The sequence below is a fragment of the Rhea americana genome, unplaced genomic scaffold (genome assembly GCF_003343005.1).
Source record: "Rhea americana isolate MKP2758 unplaced genomic scaffold, rheAme1 scaffold_9, whole genome shotgun sequence".
In the NCBI taxonomy this organism is placed as follows: Eukaryota; Metazoa; Chordata; class Aves; order Rheiformes; family Rheidae; genus Rhea; species Rhea americana.
The window spans coordinates 4,689,436-4,713,475 of NW_028187088.1; the positions used below are offsets into that span (position 1 = coordinate 4,689,436).

At 41.3% G+C, this 24,040-nt stretch overlaps 1 protein-coding gene across 1 annotated transcript in view; it reads left to right on the forward strand.

The window, feature by feature from the left end:
• Positions 1–76: 76 nt before the first annotated feature.
• Positions 77–24,040, forward strand: part of RERG (RAS like estrogen regulated growth inhibitor) — a 106,916-nt gene continuing 82,952 nt past the window's right edge. Inside the window, exons 1-2 of the mRNA XM_085324034.1 lie at positions 77–359; positions 1,468–1,641. Of these exons, the coding sequence (XP_085180160.1) occupies positions 1,581–1,641 (61 nt within the window). The 5' untranslated portion in view covers positions 77–359; positions 1,468–1,580. The remainder of the gene's footprint in view (positions 360–1,467; positions 1,642–24,040) is intronic.

Here is a 24,040-nt window from a genome sequence, read left to right on the forward strand (position 1 = left end):
GCGGGCGCGGGGAGGGGGGCGAGTGGGAAGGCGCGGAGGGGGGCGGCCGCCGGCGCCTCCCCCGCCGCGGTGGGCGGCACCTGCCAGGACGCCGCCGGGAGAGCGGAGCCCGAGCGGAGTACGGGGAGGCGCATGTGAATCTCTCCAAATATCCATATATATATGTAGCATCTCCGCCCGGCTCCGCGGGCGCGGAGGGGTGGTGTCGGTGCAGCCGGGCTCGTTGCCGGCCAGCTGCGCCGCCTCGGTGGGTTGCAGGCGGGAGGCAGCGGTGGCCTTTCGTCGGAGGGAGATGCCGGTGACCCCCGTTAGATGAAACTGCTCCTAAAGCACTTGGCATTTCTGTCCGTTCGCCCAAGGTGAGTATGATCTGATATTCCTTACACAAAATAAGCCACGGGATCACAAGAATCTCAGAGGTATATTAGTAACCGTTCACTACATAAGGTCTAGTTACTCTTTTTACAGTATATCTTTCCATAGAGAAAATCCCTGAGCTTTTGTTTGAAGAAATGTTTGAAATGTATTTTGCAGTTAATAATAACCCAGAAGTTCACATGTCAGTGTTAGAATTTGACTGAAATGGATGTTTTAGGGTAATGGCAACCTTCATAACAGGTAGCATTCACAAGTAAAGTTCTACCCTTTTTTAAACAGCAACTAAATTTTTGAGGTTTTTACTCAGGACTAGGGATTATCATCATCATCACAGTTGCCATTTTTCACCCAGGATCTTAAAGCATTTTACAAAGGYAAGCAATATCATAGTTTACTGTCCAGGTAGAGAAATCAAAGCATAGAAGTGTTAAGTGACTTGTTCAAGGTCATGCAGCAAAGCTGTGAATATAGATAATTCCCATGTTACCTGTTAAAACTACACTGCCAGAATGTCTGGCATCCTTTTCCAATACCATGCTTTGCTGAATACTTATATATAAATATATATATATAAGCTGAGCCAGCTTAAAAAGACTAGAGAACTTCTAGGTGCAGATTCTTTTTTTTTTTTTTTTTTTAGTAGAATGGGTAAGGTATGAGTGCTTAGAGATTTTTAAGCAACTGCAGCTGCGTAGTTGAGACATTTCTGAAATTGCATGACTTGGGGAAGGATGTGTAGGCATTATTACTGAATAGTCGTGGCTTTTAAATACATTCTGCAAAAACTAATTAATCAAAGTTAAGGCAAAGGTAGTAAATATAAGGAATCTCAGCTTAAAGGAAAAAAAAAAGAATGAGGAACCTTATAGGGAGCTGTGTGACAAATATTTTGAGTATTTTGAGGAAGTACCTTTTTTGGTGTTTTGGTGCCAGTGTGAAAGTAAGAGCAAGCACTAGAAAGCTTAAGGTAYGTTTTGCCTGAACAGTGCCAGAAGTGTCAGTGGGGTTATGGCAATGCTTAAAGAGAAAAAGCACTTTCTGGGAAAGCCTGGCTGCTTGCTGCTCCATCCTCGCGGTGTTCTCCCCTAGGTTCTGGATTGGCGTCACCATGACATGGTGAAGCTGAAGACAGGAGCTGGGAACGATTCTTCTGCCTCAGGTTTGAGAAGCCCGTGAATCTGTCGACACTCTGTTCCTCCAGCATGGCTAAGAGCGCGGAAGTGAAACTGGCAATCTTTGGTCGAGCTGGCGTGGGCAAGTCAGGTATGTTTGTTGGCTGATTTTTCTTCTGCTTGTCATCAGGTAACTTCCTGCTCCCTCTGTGTTGCACTGCCCAGACAAACTCTTTGTGCAAAAGGGCAGCTGGGACTTTATTCCCCTCAAAGAAGACAGGATAATGCCAGGAGCTCTCTGTTCCTTGTTTTCTACACAATTTTCTCCAGGTTCTCCAAAATAAAAGGACTTACTTAAAATAAATAAATAAATAAATCCCCCTACCTCCCCAACTCAGTCACACTTCTCATGAAGTCAGTGACAGGATTACTCCCATTTTTCCTTGAACAAACAGAATTAGTGTTATTTGGCTTGTCCCTTCACAGCTTGTGCTAGGTTAGATGTTTTTCCCTATACCTCTAAGATCAGATCCCTTGTTAAATATTGGACTTACTCTGATAAGTATTGATAGTTGTAATTGTTGAYTTTGATGGGAAATTTTAGGCTCAGCAATGCAAAAGGTTTCAGTGTTCTCTTGGATTTTTCTATTTATCAGGAAACTAGGAAGATTTATGATGTGTAAAGTTTGCATTTAGAGAGAGATTCTGAGAAATGAATGAAGTCTGGTAAATTCACACAGGAGAAACACAAGGGGGAAGCATGAATGTTAAAAATCCACTTCTATAGGCATCCTATCTGTTGGTCAGACAAATGAGTGCAGTGTTGGGAATGCAAGCTCTCTCGAGTAGCTCTGTGGTGCAGCACAAACTTGACAGCTCAAGGACCTTCATAATACGTCCTTGTACCACAAGGATGAGGAAGTAAGGAGATTCAGTCAAATCACACTCCTTTACCAGTTTGGAGTTGTGAGATACCTTTATTTATGGAAGCCTGTGCGACATAAGCCAGGGGACAGACTTTGCTTTTGAGAGTGCTAGGCTGGACTCCCAGCTGCTGTCAACAAGATCAGTTTTCCTGAAGTCACTTTTAATATAAAAGTGCCAAGATTCGGCCCCATAAATGGCTGTTATTGTTGTTTAGCTAACTTGGATCCTGTTATTTATAAAAGTATCTTACCAGAAACTATTAGTGAAGTAGCTCTGTCAGCCTTCAGGAAAAAAGGTGTATGTGATGCAGATGTCATTAGAGATTATACTGTTTATACAAAGACAATGCAAATTATGTTCCAGGATATGCTGAAACATCTGCAGTAGAATTGACTCAATTAAAGACTCCCCCTGCCCCAATATTTCTAATCACCTGAGACTATATTTAAAAATATAAAACCACCGGTGAAGTGCTCAATTAAAATGGCTCATCAGCACAGGATCCACGAGAGTCCTTTTTACCCATCGCATCCTTTTTGTAGATTTCACTACTCTAAAATTTTAATGGTGATAATTTCCTCCTGTAGTCTTGAATCYGGGTGGGAGATCCTTTTAATGAAAAGCCGAGGAAAGGATCACAGTTCTTCAAAGTCCATTCCCTTTTATATTGGGGCAGGGGGGTGGGATGCATAGGAATATTGCATAAAATATCTAAGGTCCCCTCTGAYTGACTGTGACCAGGCATGTGAATCTGTGTGGAAACAAAGGTTCAAATAAGTAGGCAGCACAAAAAGTGAATGTAAGAAGGGGGGAAAGACTCCCGATTATTATCCTAATATATAATCCAAATATTATAATTGGATAATAATAATTATCTAATTATTATTATAGGAACAGCAACTGCCTCCCAGAATTTCTATCTTGCTTTTGGAAAGCCCTCTTGTATGTTCCTATGAAAAGTTCCAGTTTCAAAAATGCAGTCAATGTCAGAGAAATAACGGGAAATGGAGTCAGAAAACACGTAATTGCCYGTAGCCAACAGTAGCATTAGTGGAAGTGCCATTACACATTTGCTAAAAGCAGAGCTGGACACAAAATAATCTCCAGATAGCTGGATTTTGTGGATAAGTACCACTTTAGATTAGTGTTGATAGTAGGTTTTTAGAGTGCRCCTTGGCATTTTCTATCACAGTGTGACTGGTTTGTCATATGTTGCTGAGACRGGATCCTCTGACCATATATTGCAAGAGTAGGCTTGGCCAGACAGCTAGAAGATAAGCCAGACTCTAGGAGCAAGAATGCAAGGCAGAGTGCTGGAGCAGACTAGATACATATGAAGAAAAGGAGACACAGGGTGATAAATAAGGCCACTGTAATTGCCAGAAAGTCATGCCAAAATATGGTCACTGGCTTGCTTTCTTGGCTCATCTTCATTTACTGAGGAAGAGCCAGACATTAGGTTCTTAATCTTTAAGTGGCTTCACCACCTCAAAGCATCTGTGAAGTTACAGACACATACTGTAATATCCTGGAAAGTGTCCTCTTCCTATTTCTAACCAGCACGTTGGATCAGTGAATGAAGCACTGAAGGACAGTGCTTGTGCTGGGACAGGACATTTGGAGAATTATAGCTGTCACCTACACACTATGAAAGTGGAATTCTTGCTGCTACTTTTTGACAGTTTGTTTTTGCCATTACTGAGAGTTGATTAACAACTAATCTTGTCTTTGATGCTAGACATCTGTTTAACTGGGTGCAAGCTGCTTCCTTTCTCTACTAAGTAGTCCCTTCTGATTAATCCAAAGCGCACTCAAACCTGAGATGAAAAACCATACCACTGTTCACAAGTCAGAGTTGTAATAGCCTCTCAGAGAAGAGGTAAGTCAGGGAAAGCAAAMCTTTTTTTCTGTTTTTGAACTGCTTACCAGGTTTTTTATGGTTCAAAGACTTAAGAACCAAACATGCAAGTAGAGCAGATCTGAGTGTCAGCTTTTTGCTCATCTCCTTCCTTGCCCCTCCCCTGTTTTCCATTTTCCCTTCTCTGTTGCCACAGGCCAGCAGAAATGCTAGTTGAATCACCTGTCCTGTTTTTACCTAATGTAGACCTAAACCTTTTGAATAGAAAAAGAGGAGCAAACCAACTCAGAAAGGGGCAATTAAAAGTTGCTTCAGGCACTTGCTTCAAAATTGCACTGGGTAGTAAATCACTGGCCACCTCCACTTTCTCTTGAGCAAGCTCATCAGGTACAAGCATCCTAACCCACTCCTGCATGGCAGACTGGATGCTCTATTCTCCTAGTCCTTAGCATATAAACATTGCATAAACATTGCTTTAAACTAGCTGGAAAAAAAGAAAACAGATGAGGAGCTCTGCCTGAGCCAAGGAGCACTTTGCTGCTGCTTCACTCAGGAAAAAGAAGAGGCGTTACATTGGTGGGAAGAGACGTTGCTGAGTCCTACTCTAGACAGCAGGGCTGCACATTTGAGCTAGTGTCAAGTGGCACTGAGGGGAGGAGAGCTTTCAGAGTCCTTTTCTTTATGTCCAAGAGGAGCTTGGAAAAATTAAAATACACAAATTACTTATACAATGCTGTTTAATTTGCTCTTCAGTTGGAATCCTGCAGCTTCATTCCTATAGTAACAAAAGCTAGGATTTCCTAAATAGCTTTTTTTAAAAAAATACAGTAGTAACAATTAGTAAAGACTTAAAGACCTCATTTTTCCCATGCCATCACAAGGTACAATATGTGCCCAGAAAGCTAAAGAGAAGTGAAAATGCATGAACCAGAAAGAGAAAAGATGGGCACGTACAGGATAGCACTGCATGGCTGATGCTTTTCCGACTCATAACTCAGTTGACTATGAATGCTCAAAATACCTCTGCTTAGGAGCCTTTATATTTTGGCCAAAAAAGAGAATGTCCAGCTGTGGCCTGTGCTATTCAACCTGYCTTTTTGCTCTGTATGTGCCAAGCTGCCTATTCCAAGTTCCTGAATTAGCATGTATGGCTCTTGCAGCCAGGACAGATGAAGCTCTCATCTGTCTGGAAGGACAGCAGCTATGGCATGTGACACAGAAGGATGTGTAATTTCTGCTGGTGCTTGCAGAGGATGGAAGGTGCTGAAGCCCCCATAGCAACCCCTGGTAAATACATACCTGCTTCAAGGCAATTAAACGTATCCTTTTCTTATGCTACCAGATGCACAAAGGCACAGGGCTRTTGTCACCTTTTGATCCAACTCGGTTCCTGGGGCTGGTACATGGGGATGATCTGTAAAGTGGCATTGGTGGGTATCATCCTGCAAAGAGCCTCTCTGTCACAGAAGCAAAGCTCTTACTAGTCCCAGTCATTCTAGCAGTAGTTACAAATTTGTGTTTGCTCAGGACTTTCACATCTGTTGGCTTACGCTATTTTCTCTGTCTAACCAAGGATGGGGGAACTTACCTGGGAGAAAGAAATGTGAGCTCGAAAGTTCCTGCAGAAAAATTTGAGCAACAGCCAAGCCAGAGAGGCCTACAACAAATCTGTTTTGTTTTCACTATTTGCAGATAAGTCTGAAATACACTATCAGAGACCATGGCCCAGTCTGAGGTCTGGGTGTGTGGGGAATAAAGCAGAATTCAGCCTTTTTTTTTTTTTCAAAAAAATGTACATGTTACTGGGAAAGATGCCCATTTCAAAGTGATTTTCTACCTCACAAATCCCTGATCAGATGTTCTTTACCACTAGTTTCATTTCAGGGATTTTTGGGGAGGAAACATGAGTTATTAAGGAGTGATTAGTCCTCAAGCTCTCAGCTCTGCTAGTAAGGCAGAGAAAGCTACCAGAAAAGCTTTGAAGTCCCTGTTGCCCCAACAGATGCATCTAGGGGGGCTTACTGTAATAAGGTGCCTCTGAAATCCAGAAAGTATGTGGAAGGAGAGTCTGGTTTCTTTTACTCTGATGGACTAGATTGATTTTTTTTTTTTAAGAACGGTAATGATAAACAGATGAGTAAACAATTGTTCAGTGATCAAGTTCAACACCTACTGTATTAATTGTCCTCTCCTATTTTTTGGAAAAGTGCTCATTRAAGAGTCCCACTCTTTATAGTCTCTAGCTGTTCATTCAAGGACAGGTTCACTGAAGGTACTGTGAGTGTGCATATATGTACCAGTAGGAATGTAAAAAMCATTAGACCACTTTGGGTGAGCTTTTCTGACAGTTCCTGGTCCAGCTGACATGCAAACATGTCCCTCTGCAGCATGTAATATTGCAAGCAACCGTTTGCAGTGACATGACTTTTCTGCACTTCTGTCCAGTGGGTAGCATAGATCCCTGAATGGAGGGAGAGCCCTGGGTTCACGGATCAAACGGGTCACTGTTGCCCACAAATGTGTGGTCCTGCTGGGCTGACAAGGGCAGGGGTTGTTGTGGGTGTCCCAACATGCATGGTCATGGCTCATGGGAGTGGGCAGGCAGCATGCTGCCCAAACCTCCTGGGATCAGCGCTGCCTGTAGGCACCCACAGCATGCTACACAGAGAACCCCCCGTTGGGATTATCGCACATAGATACAGGCTTTTAGCCATCAGCTACATGAAAAAATCGGCCTTTCTTGGACTTTATCAAAACTGCATTTGTCTTGTTAATACTAAAACTGAAGAGACTGGACAGTAAGAGTTTGGACTACATAAAGCAGCACTTGCCCTTAATGGCAAGATTCTCCACTTGTATCTGTTCCCTCCTGCCTTTCCTCTGCTCGTGTGCCCATGGTTCACCATAGCCTGGCCACTGGTATAGACAGCATTCATTCTCATTTGCTCAATGTTCAATCTTTCTTCATGGCTAACCATGAAATAATAAAATGCAGAAATTCTCCAGCCAAATGCCAACATTGTTCACTGAAGCATAGCTATGTTCCCTGTTCCATCTCATTTAACTATATCTGACACTGACTGTACCTGCATCCCCTCTGAGCAGCTGGTGGCAGCTGTTAGAGCTAAGCCTAGTCCTGCTGTTCTTTTGTTTCTGTTTAGGTTGGGCTATATTTAGCCTAAATATAGCCTGCTGTTTGATTACTGGGGAAGGAATGCCAGGATTCAAGATTTGTGTGCGCTGTACAGCTTTCTCTCAGCTACCCCCTGCAGTGCTTGYCTTGATAAAATAGCCATCCTACCTACTTTCGTCTCCAGTAGTCATTTGCAAAAGATATCAGACAAGCTTAGCTTCCTGGTGGAGTCCCAAGAACTCTTTGCCTGGTTACTGTGAAGTGTTGCCGTGTTTTGTCAGGTAGTCTGCAATGCCCTCATGGGGTCACTGACTGCAGTGGTATGTCCCAGGCTGCTGCTAGCCCTAATGATTCTTTTCATAAATGATCATTGTCAGATTTTTATCCTTTCCCCCCACCCCAGGTATCTGGAATCCCTACCTACCTTGCAAATACTTTTTTTGCTCCAGTTCTCATCTGTAACCCTTTCCTCTCCTCTTCCCAGCYCCAATACCTGTTCTCCTAAGGCTGTGCATGCTGGAATCTCTTCTACTGTGTTCTCAACATACATACTTTGCATTTACAGCTGCTTCTTTTGCCCCCTCACTTTGCTTCCTCCCATCCATTTCAAATCACCAGCTCCTTTGTTACACTTTACTCACATTGCCAGTGAATTTTAAAGGTACTGTAAGAGCCAGATTAACTCAACTGACAGCAGGGGTGTGATGTGGCAAAGAGCAGCTGCTCTGAAGTGGTCCTGTTGTCCTAGAAACTATTCCCTGCATTGGACTTTGTGGGTGCTCCGAGCTGTGACTCCTCCAGACAGTCATTGTGAGGAGTCAGATTCATGCAGGTTAAATGGGAAGCCATGTATTTCTTTACACAGATAGTCTCAYTCATAGAATTGGGTAAATTAATCTATTTTGATTTCATAGCAGAGCAGAAGAATCATATAGCATCTATATTTCCCAAGTAAACTTTCTTTTTCTGCATCTATCTTTGTGCCCCCCTTAGGCCTTTTACATACTTATTTTTGGTTGCTGTAAATGGAAGCATATTAAAACCAACACTACATAAAAGTGGGAAGATGAACAAAATGGTTTAGTTTTTAGTTGAGCTGTGGTTATAGGACTGCCATGGCAAGCTGTTGAATGGAGGTGTTTGTACCCTATTAATGCACTCCTGGCAGGCTCTCCAATTCTAGRGGGAGCAGGAGAGTTGGAAAAACTGACATGGGATGCCAGTGGGCAAGGAAACTATAGCTTCTTAATCAATTTGCTGCTTTTATTCCAGCTCAGTGTTTGCTCAGCATTACTGGCAGTATTTTATACTGCTGCTACAGAGACAGGAGTTAGAAGCATGGAAGAAGCCACTTGTCAGGCACCCTTCATGTCCCACCTGCCAGCTTCTCTTCATCACTCCAGTGGGCACAGCAGCTCCTCCAAAAGCCCCTCAGATTTGAGAGGAAGTACTGACTTCTGTGCTCTTTGGAGCTGGCTTTCAGTAGGAGCGCTAACTTCACATCTGTGACAATGTTACATGATTATTCACCATATCTGAATTTGGCCTGCTCTTTGAAGTAGCATTTCTTTCTACTTGTCTCAGATTAAACCAGCTCCCTTGATTTCATTGACTCATACTTCCTCCTGGAATCAGAGAAATAACTGAGAAGGGGGAATGCATCCGTTTCTATCACCTTTTCGTAATTTTGAATGGGAAAAGTATTCTTTATGATTGTTTCCCACCAGGTAGTGGGAAACAGCATTCACTCTGCTGGAGTTAGTCTGCAGCTGTTAAAGTTTCTAATGTATTTACCATGTATATGTTAGGAAATACCATATATTATGCTAGTGACACTGTAGATAACTCATTCTGCGGATACAGTATGAAAAGATGAATTGCAAGAGAAGTTTCATACCCAAGGGAAGGAAATAGTAGATATATTAAACATGTGTGCAGCTTTAAAATGCCATAGAAATTGGCTGGAGTGGCTGACTGCCTTTCCAGAAATGTTAGGCAGTAGTCTGAGCACAGAAAAATGAGCGAGTATGTTGAAAACATCAAACCTGGTTTTGAAAACACACAAAGCTCTCAACATTTGCAGGTTGTTTGGCTCCTGCCATCTGGAGGTTAGCAGAAAGGATGTTGCAGAGGACTGAGAGCAGGAGCCTGGGGCAGAGATGCATTACCATAGGGAAAGTGCTTAGATAAGTGGCTTGAAAAGTTTTCAAGCTGGAAGGATGCAACTGGGGAGTGCACAGGATCTGCTGTCCTGGGGAGGGAATTTGTTCAGCACTTGAATGGCACTTCAGGCTTCCGAAGTACTGTGGCAACAAATGCCATCACGCAAGGCATGCCACTAGGGCTACCCTCCAGTGGTAGATATRGAAAACTGAGGCAAAGAACCACAGAATGGTTGAGGTTGGAAGGGACCTCTGGAGATCATCTAGTACAACCCCCTTGCTCAAGCATGGTCACCTAAGGCATGTTAGACAGGGTTGCATCCAGGYGGGTTTTGAATATCTCCAGAGAAGGAGACTCTGCAACCTCTCTGGGCAACCTGTTCCAGTGCTCCATCACTCTCACAGTGAAGAAGTTCTTACTCATATTCAGGCAGAAGAGAAAGGAGGAGCCTGCTATACACAAACTGGCACAGCAGCAGAGATGCTTTACAGGAATTACCAAAGCTTCTTCCTCTGTTTTTTTCCTCTGGGCCAGGCTTGCCGAGACCTAGCCTGGATGGCCTCCAGGCAGATGGTATTACACAGCATGTGGGCCCCATCTCCCTTACGATCCTTTATTGCTTGTCTACTGCTATTAATTATTGACAGGGAAATGAAGCACTAACATTTTTTTCCATTAAAATATATTTAAGGAAAATTAACAATCCTATTTTTACCTGTTTATTCAGCAGGGTTTACTTTCATTTTGACCTACATGACCACAGGCATAAAAGGAGCTTGTTTCCACATCCTTTCCCTCCTTCATATGATGCTATAAAATGTATTTGCCATCTAGCCTTTAATATATAAACTGTAAAATAGACTATAAATATTTACTTTAAATAAAATTTATATAACTATAAAAGAATCCACCATAAATCTGGACAGCTCTACTCTAGAGGGCTCCTTCTCATCTACTGAGATAGCAAGGCCCAGTTGCTTATAACTGTGACTGCCATGGGAGACAAAAATCCCACTCCTGTCAATGGATGAAGCCTGTTATACAACGCTGTCTACAATGATCTTTTTCTGACCTGCACAGCCATTGACCTGTACCCCTGAAGAGCCTTGCAAGTGAGAACTTCATGTCCTATATTCAGGGCAGGAAAGTGCGAGAAAGTAAAAGCCAAAAATTCAGAGTGGGCTATTTATTTCTTCAGTAGAATAGTGCTGGAAAATAAATAGAAATACATTGAAGAGTCACCACAGAAGAATGCAGAATACCCCTGGGGAGCAGGAAGAAAAAACCCACCACCAACACCCTGCAAAAAAGGGGCATGGAGTTGCAATGCCAAAGCAAATACTTTGTATTAACCAAACTCAGTGGCAGATTCTGTGAGGCCAAGCCCTACTGCTTAACCCAATTGGATGTTTGTGGTTACATACACTGGAACTGGTCCTGCTCCAAGTTAAATTCCAACATGAAATAATTTAATAGCAATCCATAGCATGAGTTTGTCCCACAAGTCTGTATCTGCTAGATCTATTGCCAGAACATAAAATTTTAAGAAACTTGTCTTCAATTAAGAAAACTTGGCCTTTATCTACATGCAGCATTGTAAGTCACAAGAGATTATAAAAGAGAACTAGAGAAGGACATCGATGTGCTTATTTATTTCTAAATATGTCCTTCAGTGACTCTTTCTTTCTTTTTTTTTTTTTTAAAAAACTCATTCTGGCAGTGCATGCCTGCCTACCCTAGCTGAGGATCTGGCAAAGCAAGCTTATTTACAAAACGGGGAATGAAGTGGGCTGCCCACCTGTCTTTGCTATGCTTTATCCATGCAACCATCATGCTCCTTGCTGCAGGAAGCAGCTGAAGAAAGAAGTCTCCTTGCTTCCTGTCCACAGTCAACAAATTCACTAAAGCTCGAGGATAAAGAGCCCTTGTAATTTATATCCCAACAAGTGTAACTGCAGATGTGGCCCAGTCCTTCCATTTACATTTGCTATGCTGATCAAATGGCAAAATCAGGAGCACAGCAAGTTTCTCATATAGATGCATAAGCTTGAAAGCAGAACACCTGCTTCTGTAGGCAGAAAGGTTAAAGGCAGCAAGACACAGCTTCATCCAGAACCCAGCTTACTGGGTTTATTTATATATTCATATACCATGTTCTAGTGATGATTTTGGGATTAATGACATACTTGGTCACAGGGCTGTGAAGATACAGCTATATACTAATGAACATGAATTTGCCATGGAAGGAAAAGAATGGAAATTGAACAGAGAGAAATCTTCCTTTTATGATTTGATATGAGAGAAGTTTAAATAAAAGTTCTCTTTATTAAGTGGTGATAGAAGGAGGATTCATTAATAACCTGTTGTGGAAGGACATGAAGAGTACTGGTRCAAAAAGCAATCCAGGCTCAATTTTTGCTTGAAAGGGAGTAACCAGACTGGATGGTTCACGTGCATTAGAAGGGAGACGTCAAGCTGTCCTGGAAGCACCAGCTGACTACTGTTCTCTTCCTAAGAGCGATCTTATCTCACTGAAATAAGGGCAAGCACTGGCTAAGGAAGGAAGTTGCAGTCTTGCATTTCATGAACGTTCAGTGCCACACCATAATCTCAGATAAGTACATCTGATGCATGAATCCTCTTTCATTAACATTCCATGTAACTAAACCAGTCTATTTCTCACCAGCCACACCAAGCATATTCAGTATCACTTTGGTAATTCCTCTGGGATGTATTTTTGCAGTTTCTGACTTGGTATTGGAAAAAAAAAAAAAAAAGACTATCTCTATTATAAACGTGCTTAATAGGACTGCTTTCTTCATTATTCTTTTATTTGGGAACTAGCATGAAAGACTTGTGCTTTGACTCAGCACCACCATAACATGAACAACTGAACTCCACATAGTATTCAGTGCATATTGAGAGGGAGATAGGAACCTGTGTTTTAGGAAATATTTGTATAGTTTGAACAGGTCTTGTGTATGGTTCAGCAGACTTTTAGGGCTCTAAGGGAATGATCATGCAACACTTCCCATATTGTCCTGGTTGCAAGAGCAGGCACAGTGAAACCTAAGCTGAGAAAGGATCATTACCTCTTCTGATTTCCTAATCTGTGCTCCTCTACAAATAACCCATCAAAATATATTGTTATATCATTCTGCTGCAAGTTTTTCATGCCAAAACATTGCTAAGGTCACTTAATTCCTCTACAGTTAAGTCACCTCCGATATATATTAATGCAAAAAGTCATGGGTAGTTACTTACTGCCCTGAATAGTACGGTAAGCATCAGCTGTGGAGCACACTAGCAGACTAGATGAGGGGGGAGAGAGACCCATGGAAAAATGCAAAACGCACCTAGAGGAATTTAGGACCTTAAGAGTATGAAGAATATCATAATTTACCTGTAGGAGGTCTCTAGAYCTAGCTGAATAAAGCCTCTGTATCAGCAGGACCAATTTAAGGTACTGTATTTTACATATCAACTCATACTGCACATATACCTGAAAGATTTTTTAATCACCTAAAATAGTAATGCATGGCTCATTTTACAGCRTTTCTTCAGTTGCCAAAAGCTTACCCAGAAATCCCTTCTTGCAAGCTGTGAAAATTGTAATACCATCAAGTTGAGTAACTTGGTTGCACATTCTGATGCTGAAGGTATTACTTTGTGTCCCAGTGCTGCACTATGAATGGTGACTGGCTGCAAATAGAAGGAACTTAACAGAAATGAGCGACTTTCACAGCCAAATACATCACCACTTTAGATGCTGTTTCTAGGTTCTACACAGGAGGTAGCTGGCAGTTGTGCTGTTCAAAACAGCAGGGAGAATACAATGGCAAAGAGCAGAAGTCAGAGGAGGCTTAAGGAAACATGTCCATGATTAACACATTGAAGCTTGATTGTGCAATGCCATTTTCTGTTCTTTCCTATTAATACAAGTTGCTGTTACTGAAGGTTAAAATGCTTTTGTGTTTTGTAGATAGTGAGGCAGAATGGATTGGAAAGACAGGTGTTGAAATAGTTTCAAGCATGGGCAGATTGACATCATCATGTGTTCAGAGTATTTAAACTGTTGTGCAATTCCAAGAACACCATGTTCACTTTAATAGGYAACTCCAAGAGCTTTGGGCTCTGCATTTTTATGATATTCTAAAGGCAGATTTTATGTAATATTTCACAGTAYTTTGAACCTGCTTGATTGCAAAAGTGCTCTCAAATCCCAAGCTGTTCTGCTCAGGAAAACARAAAAGTTCCCAGGATAGCTGCAAATATAGGACGCACAGCATTAATCCAGTGAGAGTTGTTTTGCACATAGGTCTRCTTTGTAAGGCATAATCCAATTGCACCTCCGTGATCAGCTTCTGGGCAGTCCTAGGAATGGTGTTAGAGATGCCACCATTGTATTTGGAGAACAGAACAAAGTAAATTTTTAAGCTGAATGTCAACTTCTAGAGAAAAACGTCTGCATGAAGCTTAGAACATAGGATGATGTCCTCTAGTTCCCAATTGGATTTAAGGCTCTTGGAGGAGAAAGGCTAGCATCCCGATAAAAGTTGTAGCACATAGGCCAAACAGGAATCAAACTTGGCTCTTGCATTAAGTTAGCAAACTGCCTGGGTTACTGACTTTCAGCTGTTCCGTAAGAAGGCTAGAAGAGGCATACATGAGAGCATGGAGGTACTGGGTCGCTATGGGAGTTTGTACAGAGGAGATCCTGCATGCATGCAGTGGACAGGAACTAGAAGCAGACAGTTTCTGAAAGAAAATCTAATTTAGCATTCTTGGAAGATGAACAAAAAAACAAATCAAAATCCACAGGAGAAAAGTCGTATAAAGGTGAGCCTTAGTTCCGAGTCAGATGGAAATTTCCTTGAATTATTTGCAAAGCTGAAGAATTAATAATCTTTAACTTTCCATAACCAAGGTTATTTAATTTAGGACTCCACAAAATGCCAGACTAAATAACCTTGCCCCATACCCTAAACAAATGCAATGTCCCTGGGGAACAGGAGGAGGTTGATGTTTGGGTAATATTTTGTTCCAGTGTGAATTACTGCTGGCTGGTGCTGCTACTTCAGCAGTTTTTCTTGTCTTTAGAGCTGATAATCTGCTACGGAGGCACCAGCTTAACGGAGCTGCTCCTGACCCAGAGACAGCACTGAGCACCTTGAAAATGAAGGTTTCAAAACACAGACTGACTGAGGGAAGGGTGAGAAGGTAGCTTGCTTCTATCTCTTGAAGAACAGGCTTAGCCTTAGCTGTTCCCAGGCCTTGAACAGAAGTTCTTATGAGGGAGAATCTGCAGTGAGACTTGACTTTCCCCCACTGCAGAAAGCTTTGTTTCCTCTGAATTGCCATCATTACTTAGTTTCTGTAGCAGTGTTTCCACAACCAAGAAGTATCAACAAACATTAGAGGGCTGATCCAGCTTCTATGGGAATCAGTGGAAAAGTATTACTTCTGTGGGCTTTGGAGGCAGTCCAGGGAAGGTAGGAGCAGCTGCTCCATGTAGCGAGCCCTGCTGTCCCTCTGTCGTGCTTCCCAGGGAGCAAAGCGGGAGTCTGGACTCAGTCCCTCAGGGTAGTAAAATAATGGATTAAAAGAGAAAACACCCTTTAAAAGCAAGCCTTGTAGGGTGGAAAAACCTAGACCCCAAGAAGCACAGCATGATATTTCCTCCTCAGTTATAGGTGCTGCATTGTTTGACATTGAAAATTTGAGGGGCTGCCTACAAATACCCTAAATGCTCATCATCTGGAAAAAAAAAGTAGAGTCCAGACTTCTTTTCCACCCCTGCCTCRGAACAACAGTAGACTGCAAGTAGTGCAGCGCTAACACACTCGCAAAAACCCTGTACGAGGAAAAAGCATTTCACATACTTGAGACTAGTGTGGAGAGATGAAGGCACCAATGCCACATCAGGAGTTGAACCCAAATCCATTTAGTTCCAAGTAGGGCCTAACCAAGAACTTTCTTCCAGCTCTTTGTGTGGTTAAGTGGTCGTTATCAACACGTTGCAAGATCTCTTTCAATGGCTTAAACATTGACTTACCGCACACCTACTGGCTTTGTCTCCTAGACACAAGCATCTAACAGGGTTCATCTTGTCACAGGGGCAGTAAGTACTTGTCCGCAGTTATGGTTTCGTCTAGATCAGTAATGACGGGAGAATTCTAGATGAGCCTAGCTCAGGTAAGCTTTGAGCAGCGAGACAGGAGGTGCCTTGTTGAGGGATTTGGGCTATTTATGTTATGAACAGATGATGCTAATTATTGTCACATAGAGCATCAGGTCACATTTGCAATAAGAGGTACCATTAGTTGTTCTGCCACAGAATACCAAGTTCTGTAAATAAAATTAACASAGCTCCTGCTTTTCTTTCTGATAAGGATGAGTGAAGTCTGTCATGCTAAGCCTCAGTTTTCTGTCTTGACAGCTGTATTTAAGGTAGCCCTAAATAGTAGTAAGGTAATTCCTGCCTAACACACARCTTTTAGAATGGTGTTTAGCTTAACTATTCAGGCTGAATTCAGAGTGTCTGCTTTTTTCCTGGAAGACATCTGCAGAAGTAATTCAGTCAAGGTTGGGGGGAGAAGGGGGAAAGGGGTTGTGTCAGTGTTAAATATTCTTGCAGCCACTTTATGTGGCTATTTAGCCTCCTCATTCTTTGGAGCAGGAATTCAAAATCTGACAGAGGGAGGCCAGCAAAAGCTTGTCCTCATTGAGACACTGTGCTTGTGGAAGTATACCAATATTTGGTAGAGACTCAATGCCTCTGCAAGTCCTGAGTTATTTCATGTGAATGAGGCTGTACATTAAATTCTCCGAGCAAGTTTGTCTTTATGAAAAAGATTACAGCTCCACATRTGGAACCATCTTGCTTTTCAAAGAGCCATACGAGCAAAGTGGGCATACTGGCATTATTTCCATTTCSTATTTGCTAGCACTGAGGCATTGCAAAGGAGTGGTAGAGAGTACAGGAGAGAGGAGTGCCAAGGAGTAAAAAGCAAAGAGCAATTCAGGATTGCAAAGATTGCTGCTCCATTAACTTATCTGAGATAGTATCCAGAACAGTAGATTTGTCCTGGGAGAAATCTACTAATATAGCTCCCAGTCTCAGCCATCAGTGGCAAAATTTCAGCTGCTTTCTTTACATCATTGGCATCCATGTCTCTTTGCAAGTTAATGGGAGACTTTGGCTCTTCTATGCTCAGAGCATCTTCTAAACGTATGTAGGCTTCTATGGAGCTCTTTTACTCTGTACTTATACATACATACATACACATACATATATAATATAATATATATATAATATATAATATAATATATATATAATATGTATGTATATGTATGTATGTATAAGGAGTGACTATACATAAAGAGTAAATCAGCCTCACCCACTTAAAGATGCTTCTCTAATGGGTGGGGTTGCAAAATGTTGGCAGGAAGTGGTCTCACTCAGTGCTTACACTAGGAGCAGATAGAGGCCTTCTGTCTCAAGAGCTGTCAGGCCAGCCAGCACCTCTTACCAGCACTAAAAACCAACTAGATGAAAGCACAGAACTGAGATTTGCCTTACTGGTTCAGCAGAAGTTTTTAGTTATGCTCATATGTGTATGTAGGAATGCACATATACACACAGGTGCACACATATATGCATATACATCTCCAAGTATCTTTTGGCAGCTATTGTTTGTGACTTCATGTTCATCGCCTTTCRAATGGCCCCCAGAAGAGCCCACACTCCTACAATACAGCTCTTTGAATCCTACATAGACTCATAGCCCACGTAACCCTTGTGCTGTTCTAGGACTGGAATGCATGTAAAAGAAAAGCCTTCCTAATACCACCTCTTCTCAAACAGGCCACTAAGGGGATATTAGGGTATCATTTATTTTTCCATTCAATCCAATGTCCTAGATAGAAGCCATTTCAGAACAGTTATTTTTCCACCCTTTTCAAAGGAGATCAATTTCTCGTGGCCTCTGAATATTTTTTTGGAAGAGGCCAGTGAACAGCTTGAGATGCAGTTTTAATACACTGAATACACTGCATGCAGCAGCCTCCTCAGCTGCCATTATTGGTGCATTATGTTAGTTCTAGGTGTTCATCCTAGCTAGATACCTGTTCGGTTCTAAAACTGACAGGTAATTGAAATGCCTCCGCCATGATTTAGCATTCACTCAGCAGTGAAGAAGCCTTTGCTTAGCCTCAGATTCTAGTTTACACTGTCCCAAGTGACAAGTGCAGGGCACTTTGCACCTTGGCATTTACATCAGCTCAGAAGTGCATTATTTAGCTGTGGTAGAATTTTGCACCTTACTTTACTGCAACCAGAGTGATACAATGAATTCGTTGGAACCTTGTTTAAAGTAAGGATGAAAAGTATCCCATTCCRAAAGTTGAACCCCAGCACAGGAACTATTTAACATGATTAACAGTTTTGATGAAGAACAAAATATAAAATACTTATTGTGCAGGGGCACAATATAGATAGGTGCAAATTGCACAGCATAAACAGCTCAACCCTGAAAGAGCTTATATTCAGTGTTAACTAGTGTAACCTAAGTCAGAGCCCTACTGCACTAAAACTAGATAGGTTGCTTTTTCTGCTGCATGTCTTAACCCAAATGCAACAGGTGCTCATCTACTACTGAAACAAGCTGTGGGGAAAATAACTCATTTAAGAGCAACTCGAATTTCACACCTCTTCAGCCCAGTGAGTTTAAATATACGTTTTTTAAAGCAACTTCCTCTGTCCTTCCCCCCAGTTCCCCCTACTCTAGTTTACTCCGGTTCTACAATACCAGGGTAAGATTTCTGAATGGTATGTTTGGTCAGCAATCGTAATGAGGAAAATCCCTTATCCCAGTGAGACTTCAAGACAAATTTTGCAGACCCTTGAGAATCAAAACATTTAGACAGAAATTTAAACTTCTGGGAGTTTATATAGATTTGGACTTTTGTTTGCACATTGGTCAGGGAAAAAAAAAGGCATGGGTTGGTAGGTAGTTCTTGATCCCGTATGCYGTGATATCTTAATTAAACTGTACATTTGTTTACTTAAGCCCTTAAGCATGTGGAACTGAAAACTTAGCTAAGACATCACTGGTCTATGCAAGTGTTAAGTTAATCATTCTGACTATTGCCTAGCATATCTGGTATGTGAGGCAAACTCCCCTCCAGCATTTATCCCTGTACACAAGAGTTTAAGGGTCTGAAATACCCTGTCTCTTACCTAGGGTTTCTGAATGTTGTTACAAGGGAACTTTGTGTTCATTTCCACTGCTTTCTCCTTACCAGCTTTTCTTTCCATTCTCTCCAAGATTCCCTACTGCTGAAGGAAAGGGATTCTTGCAGCTTTACTCCAATGCCTTTCTTGGGGCATCTCCTTCCACATTGGAGGCCTTTTGCATCAGTTTGTTTTGCTATTCAAAGCTCTGCCATGCACCTTTTGAAAAAAAATTGATTCAGTGTTTCCRTGATAGCTTGCAGGGGCATGAAAAACAGTATTTATATTAACCTGAGATATATTCATTTGAAACCTGAGTGATAAGAGTCTGATCTTCAGCAAAGATTCAGATCCAGGATGTCACATTACTTTTTCTTTTAGCTTTTGGAAGATCAGTTGCACAGACAAAGGAGCTAAGCATGTGAAAGCTTGAATCTTAAATAGTTAGTATTATTAATTTCATTGATAAAAAAAATCAAGATTCCTTCATGTCCAGCTGAGATTTTCCAAATCCTCTTAAGAGATTCCATAGCATGATGCCACCAAAAAAACTACTATAAATATTTCAAAAACACATTTCCTAATGGRAATTTTCCCCTTTAGGCATTTTATATTTCATATATGAAGGGATAAGAATTTTCCACAGATGGCCTTGAGAAGCACTTGAAAAGTATTGAGCAATGTGCTTAAAAATTTAAGAAAAAAAATCACTTTACTCATTTGATATAGTGTATTTTGAAGTTATCTTCCTATGACATAGGAAAAGAGCATCTCCCAGCATCTTCACAACCCCAGTAAATCAGTCTGATATGCATGGCCATTCGTACAAGTTTGCATGAATGTCCAAAGATGCTTTCAGTAATTTTAAATGCTAAAGAAAACAGTTTTAGTATCAATACAAGGATCATATTTATGTGCACATCACAAAAACTACAGTTCTAAAGACTCAGCACATCTATATCAATATGTACATTCCAATATTTAACCTTGAAATCAGGCTGAATTAAAACTAATGCAGCATTAAAATTTTATTCTGAAATTCAGTCTTGAAAGGAGCCACAGTGAGCTGTTGCTGACAGCAGGAAACTTTGGTCCTGGTTTTCTAGAGGCTGCTCTTAACTCTGCAGCTATTTCTTATATGGCCTTGAGAAAGCTTCTGTTGTTCTGAGATTCTTTGCTCACCATCCTATGCTGATATACAAGACTTAATGTTGGAGAAATACTTGAAATCCTTGAATAGAAAAAGCTGTGCAAGTGCCACACATGGATTATTCAAGAGCATTCCCTGGGCAGAGAGGGAGTAAGAGAAGAGAAAGATGGAAGGGAATTCTCACACTACTGCAACGCATAGTTCTGCAAGTATTTGTGCAGGAAATAGAGCTCTAAGTAGCCCAGCAGAAGTCAAAAAGAGGTGCTTCTGTGTGACTGAATTAGGCTTTGCAGTCAAGGGAGTGGATAGGATAGCAGGTGCAACAAGTGGAGGGAACAGCAGCTTTACAAGGAAAGACCAGAAAAGCTGCAACTCTGTTTGGGAAAGGAATAGACTAAGGAAGGATATGACTGAGGGTTACAAGTTATGAAAGTAGTGGATAAAGTGAACATGGAACTCTTAAATCCCAAAGTGTTAGAGTTAAAGGTCACTTGAAACCAGTGTAAGATTGGCTTAAAACAGATGAAAGTTTCTTTACAGAACAGGTAGTGAACACCTGAAYTAGCTGCTACAAGAGTCTGAAAACAGGCACTATCAGCAAGTTCAACAGGATTTATACAGGTTTATGGATAACAGATCCATAAATGGATTTTGAAAGGACTAGGCAAGGATGTGCCCTGTAGTATCCTTAATAATACAACTCGATGAGGGGAATGGTCAGAAAGCAGCCAGGCTTGCATGCTCTCCCTAAAGAGTATATCCTGTTGCCACTGACAGACTGAACACTTGGCAGATGGACTAGTGATCTGACTTGAGAGGGTATTTAATGTATTTTTACATTACAGAAAGGAAACCATACAGACAGTGCAACAACTTTACATGCTGATGTTTTTTTCCTTTTAAGACTTCCTTTCATTACAAGTTCTAGACTTCTAAATATCATCTGATCAGGACTACTCTGAATATGTGCTACAACTGTCCAAACTAAGGAGTTTTTTTTAAATTTACATTTTCCATTAACTGCTATTAAGATTCTTCTTATCTGCTTTCTAGTTTGCAGTTTCAGGACACACCTGCTTAACACTGGCAAACCCTTCTTTGTGATGAGGATGGCTAAACATATCTATATGGCTTTCAAACAAAACTGAAATTCTCATCCAATGTTACCAGTCAGAACTGCAGTAATGGTAGCAAATATCAGAAAATGATCTTACATGCATTCAGCTTCCACAAATCAAAACGACTTCTGAAATTAGTTTACTTCAAAGGTCTGCATCAAGGCGGAACAAGCATTACAACTCACACTTGAAGTCCCAGCACAAGTATTAAGGAACAAATAGTGTAACAAAGCTTGTTTTCCTGGCAAAGGACCTCTCTCACCATGACTGTGGTATGGATTGATTTGCATGGAGGTACCCAAAACTGAACAGATTAACTGTGTCTAAAAAGTCTGTCAGCTAGACACAAACTGACATCTGAAATGTCAATATGTATTTCTTAAATTGTAGGCTTATGCTTTATTGAGCTTCTACCTGGCTTCTTTCTTTTGCAAAAGCATTTTATCTTGAAGGTACAGATCTGTACTCTGTGGACCATCTTCCCTTCTTTTTCAAATGACTGCCTTGGAGGCAAGGGCAGACAGCCTTATTCACAAGTTTCAGAAGTCAAACACTTTTTCCATCCAGACTCCTAGCAGTAATTTCTAGAGCATAAAAGAAAAACTTGATTTGATACTGCTGCACTTTGAAACACTAAACTGCTTTAGGACTCCAGTTCTTCAAAAGAGCTTTACCAACTAGGACACAACCTTGATATCCTAAATTCCTCAATTAACACAACTGTGTTCTTCCCAGTTACAGCCAGACATTAAAGTCACTGACCAAAGTGTGCAGTCTACTTGCACCCAAGCAAAGTGTAGAGGAGTCTTTTCAGGAGTCTAGCTATAAGACATTCTTTGCCTAAACCCAAGTGTCATAAGGACCTCAGGTAGCCAGTGGATTATCTGGACATTCAGTGGGATATTACTGTAACATAGAACATTAAATCCAGGTCAGAGTAACAAGGATCTCCCATTTGGTTCTGTGACACAGCATCCTTGCGTGGATGCCGTTTCCAAGTTAAATGACTCTTTAGAGCAACCCTTGTTTTATTGTGAAAATCCTCTATCTACCGCTGAGAGCTGCAGGGTAGGAAATAAAGGCCCATCTCTAACAGTTCACTCCCTGTGTGGTCTTGGCAAGGCATTTAGTAGTTCACTGCCTCAACTTCTCCCAGCCATTAAAGCATTAATACCTTCCTATTTCCTTCTTCCTCTTTCATTATGGTTAGAACCTGCAAGCCCCAGCAGAGATTAGAGACTTGCTCTCATGCTTGCTACACAGGCAAACAAAGATGACATGCAATAATCAGCTGATGTTTATGTACTGACTTGAGCGCCTCRCTTGCAGCACACCATATGGATGTGTGGATTCGTCTGGCATATTACTACAAGCAGATGCCTGAAGGAATGATTGYGCATCTGAAGTTTTTACTTAAGGAACCTCCCATTTCATTTATGCTATACCCTCCTCCTTTTTCTCCTCCTTTTCTAACAAAATGGAAAGGAAGTGCACTTCTGACTCAGGGGAATGTTTGTCCTTAAAGGGCTTTACCTGAAGACGCTTCCTGTGAGGAATTGTTTTTGCTGCTTTTCTTACAAAGCATTCATGCAGTATTTATATGAATCTTACATGTCTGCAGAAACCCATTTGTTTGTACCAATGTACTAATGGAGAGGTTTGCTGTCTCAGTTGGTTAGGAGACCAGACCAAGGCTTATATATTAGCTCACCTGAAGAGTTTTTGTTCTCCTACTTAGCAGATGCTAAGAGCTTTGCTTTTGCAGGTGCTACTTGGTACTTAAGTGAAGGCATGGTTACACACATAGCTTATCATAGGGCAGGCACTAAAGCTTTTCAACTGCTCTGGGGCAATGACCACACATTTGCATGTCCCCATGGAATATGCAAGATTCCCTAAGAAGTAAACTTCCTCCTTTACTTTTTCAGTTGGGAAGGGCTGTGCACACGGCAGCTAGTGCCAGCAAAACAGCAAGGTGGCACACCTACTCCATTTGCTTAACCCTAATTAGTTTGGGTTTGTTGTGGCTTACGCTGCAATTGTCTTTAAGAAATAGGTGTCTTAATCAGGAAGCTAATGACTTGAGTCCAAGTCTCCCTCTGCCACAGACTTCTTGCAAAACCTTAGGTCAGTCACTTTACCTCCTTAAAATATTACAGCATTTCTTCATTCTAACAAAGCCTGGTAATGATAAATGCCCTCAAAGTTGTAAAGTAATTTAGTACCACTGCAGTGTAAGAATCTCCATATGAACATTTCAGTTTGTTATGRTCATGGGAAAAATAGTCTGTTCCCTCCTCCAAACATCATCATACACCATATAGAACAGTTTAGAGTTATTGAAATTCATTCACTGTGAGGAAAGATAGATGAGAGTTTTTACTGCCATCTACCTCCTTAGCTTCTTGGATAGTGTTTCTTTATCTATTTCAATCCCCAAAATAATTTATTTGAATTAAAAAATCCTTCCAGTGTTGCATATTTTCATCCAAATAAAAATCAGAGTTAGTGCTTTTTTGCTTAATTTTTTGCAGTACACACAGGAATATGMGTATTTTTCATTTTAAAAGTTTTGGTTTTGGCAATTTTTTGTTGACTGCTTCCAAACATCACACAAACCACCAGCAATTCACAAACCACGAGACATCACTTTAGATGAAGGCCACCGCTGGTATCAAAAAATGCTACAGAAATGTTTGGAGGGAAGGATGTGGGAAAAGCTGCTGTTTTCTAGGGGAGACAGAATCTTTTTCACTATGGAGGTTATTTCTTCACCTGTACCTGCACTATACTGTCCAAACACCTCTGAAAGTACACAAAGTCCAAGTCCCTGTCCATTCACAGGGCACCCCATGTTACATACACCCAAAAGGGTGTATTTTGTCAGAGGAACCTTGAAGATGCTGAGACTAGCCTTCAAACTTGGGTGTCCCTCTTTGGGGCAGCCTGTGTCAATGTGTCCTGAA